The following is a 2,871-nucleotide window of genomic DNA, read 5'->3' as shown; positions in this document are numbered from 1 at the left end:
GCGGGTTGGGGGGGGGGCAGAGGGGCAGAGCTGTGTGTGCATCCACAGGAGTGTGCACCGGAGTGTGTGTGTGTCTGTGCACACTCACGTGTCCGTGGGTGGGGGGTGGCGCAGGGTGAAGGACCGAGCCGTTCCCAGCGGGCTGGCGACGTCAAGGACCAACCCGAGCCACCAAGGGCGTCCCAGGGGCCACCGGCTGCGTGTGGCCCGGCGGCAGGAGCACAGGGGGCTGCAGGCCACAGCAGTACCTGCCCCGTGCCCCCCGCTTCCCCCAGACTCCCCGGCTCATGGCCACGGGGCACGGCGTGGGTGCGGGAGTCCTTGGCACACAGAGCCGGCAGCGCTTGAGCAGTGGCCCCGAGGTGGCCCAGGCGGGTGGCCCTGGGCAGGACACCATGGCTGGAGGTGAGGTGGGAGGGGGAACGGGGTGCCTGGTCCCCGGGGGGGGTCTGGCATCAGGCTGGGAGGGTCTCGGGCCCCGTGCAGGACCAGGAGGGAAGCTCCGGGGTGGAGGATGGGTGGGCGGGCAGGGGTGACATGGGGGAGGTGGTGGGCTGGGGTCAGCTGAGACTGTCTCCTGCTTGGTGCTAAGGACCCCCATAGCTCTGTGGGGTGTGGGGGGGCTCCGGAGGAGCAGTGGGGATGTCAGGAGCCGCTGAAGGTGGGAACACAGTGGGATGGGGTGGGGGTTGTGGTGTGGGGCTCCAGGGAACGGGACCCTCTACACTGAGGGTGACCTGTCCCCCTGAGCACCCCCGGAGCCCCCTGGTCAGGCTGATGCTGCCCATCTGCCTGTTGCGGCAGGACGGGGCCATCTGGACCCAGACCCTGCAGTGGGGAACGCCAGCGCAGACCCCCCCAGCAGCCTGTCCCCCCCCGAGCGGGGCTGCGCCTGGACCCCCCAGGCCGAGGGGGGTGAGGAGCCCCTGCAGCTGCCCACCTTCTCCCCCGCCGCCCAGGCCCGCGTGGCCGTCACCTTCCTCCTCTTCGCCCTTTCGGCCGGTGGCAACCTGGCGGTGCTGCGGGCGGCGGGGGGCCGGCGGGGGGGGCAGCGCTCCCACATCCGCCTGCTGCTGCTGCACCTGGCGGCCGCCGACCTGCTGGTGACGGTGGCCGTGATGCCGCTGGACGCCGTCTGGAACATCACGCTGCAGTGGCGGGGGGGCGACCTGGCCTGCCGCCTCCTCATGTACCTGCGGCTGCTGGCCATGTACGCCTCCGCCTTCGTCACCGTCGTCATCAGCCTGGACCGGCAAGCAGCCATCCTGCGCCCGCTGGCCATCGCCCGTGCCCGCAGGAGGAACCGCATCATGCTCTACGTCGCCTGGCTCCTCAGCGCCGGGCTCTCCGTGCCGCAGGTACCGTCCCCGGGGCTCCCCTCCAGCCCCGACACCCGCGGCTGATGCTTGCCTGGCCCATGTGCCAGCTCCCAGGTTGCCCCCAGGTTGTCCCCAGGACTAGTGCTGCCACAAGCCCTCCAGGATGGGGATGGAGAAGGCTTGGAGGGAGGCAGCCGAGCCAGGCGGCAAAGGAGGGGCTGTAGCATCGTGCCTCCTCCACCAGCTCAGCCCCCTCCCCACTGCGTGCCCCAGCCCCCCGGGAGTGGGGAGCGGAGCCAGCACAGGGGTGACTGTGGATCCCCCTCCTGTCTGCCCCATGGCTCCAGTGGTTCCAGACCCCAGTGCCCTGCCTTGGGGAGGCGCGGGGTCCCCCTGGGGAGGGGGCTGCTGTCCCACCTCTGCTCTGCTCTGCCCCCAGCTCTTCCTCTTCCGCACGGTCACCCTCCGGCCCCCGCACAACTTCACCCAGTGCACCACGCGCGGCAGCTTCCCCCAGCCCTGGCACGAGACCCTGTACAACATGGTGGGCTTCGCCTGCCTCTTCCTCCTGCCGCTGCTCATCATGGTCTGCTGCTACGCACGCATCCTCCTGGAGATCTCCCGGCGCATGGGCTCTGGCCTCTGTGAGTGCCCGGCCACCCCGCTGCCACGTCCCCCCACCCCGGGGGCTCTGGGGACGGATGGGGCTGAGGGGAGCCCTGGCTGGGGCTGGGCGAGGACCCCCTAGCCCTCCCTCAGGGCATGGGGTCCCTGTCCCACTGTCCCAGCCAGGCTGCTAAGTGTCCCCCGCTCACGGGCTGTCCCCCCCTCCCAAGTCTCCTCCCGGGACGCCTCGCTGCGGTGCTCCAGGAACAACATCCCGCGGGCACGGCTGCGCATGCTGAAGATGAGCCTGGTCATCGTCTCCTCCTTCATCCTCTGCTGGACCCCCTACTACCTGCTGGGGCTCTGGCACTGGTTCTGCCCGCGGGCTGTGGAGAAGAGGGTCTCGCCAGCCCTCGCCCACATCCTCTTCATCTTCGGCCTCTTCAACGCCTGCCTGGACCCCATCACCTACGGGCTCTTCACCATCCCCTTACGGAGGGGCTGGGGCTGCCCCTGCGGGCATGGCCAGGACCCACAGCCGCCCTCCCCGGCCACCGGCTCCTTCCACTGCTCGGCCTCCTCCCTGCCGCACAAGCGGGGGGTCCCGGGGGTGCAGGGTCCTGCTGGGGCCACCTCCTGCCAGAGCAGCTCCCTGTGACCACCCCCAGGGTGCTCGGTGGGCACCGGGGCTGCGGGCGGGAGGGGACCGGAGGCAGGACAGTGAGGGCAGGATGGGCTTGGGGGGGGACAGGGTCACTGCTGCTCTTTTCCCACACCCCAAAATGCCTCTGTGGGCTGTGGGGCTGGTGTGCCCCCCCGTCCCCTCTCGGTGCCTGCCCAGCAGCTGGGGCAGAGCCTGGCACAGCAATAAAGTGTCCCGCAGCCCCCTCCTGTCCTGCCCGTGTCCCCAGCCGTGAGCTGGGCGGGGGTCCCCAGGGACAGCGCT

The 2,871-nt window shown here is 70.8% G+C and overlaps 1 protein-coding gene across 1 annotated transcript; it reads left to right on the top strand.

Annotated features, from left to right (window-relative positions):
• The first annotated feature begins 210 nt into the window (after positions 1–210).
• Positions 211–2,583, top strand: LOC106894170 (gonadotropin-releasing hormone II receptor-like). Its single transcript, XM_014952694.1, has 4 exons — positions 211–405; positions 805–1,358; positions 1,759–1,963; positions 2,156–2,583. The coding sequence occupies exons 1-4, from the start codon at positions 288–290 to the stop codon at positions 2,581–2,583; spliced, it is 1,305 nt and encodes a 434-aa protein (XP_014808180.1). The 5' UTR covers positions 211–287.
• The last annotated feature ends 288 nt before the right edge of the window (positions 2,584–2,871 follow it).

Source organism: Calidris pugnax, unplaced genomic scaffold, assembly GCF_001431845.1.
Source record: "Calidris pugnax isolate Ruff unplaced genomic scaffold, ASM143184v1 scaffold187, whole genome shotgun sequence".
In the NCBI taxonomy this organism is placed as follows: domain Eukaryota; kingdom Metazoa; phylum Chordata; class Aves; order Charadriiformes; family Scolopacidae; genus Calidris; species Calidris pugnax.
This window is presented reverse-complemented; position numbering and strand designations above follow the sequence as displayed.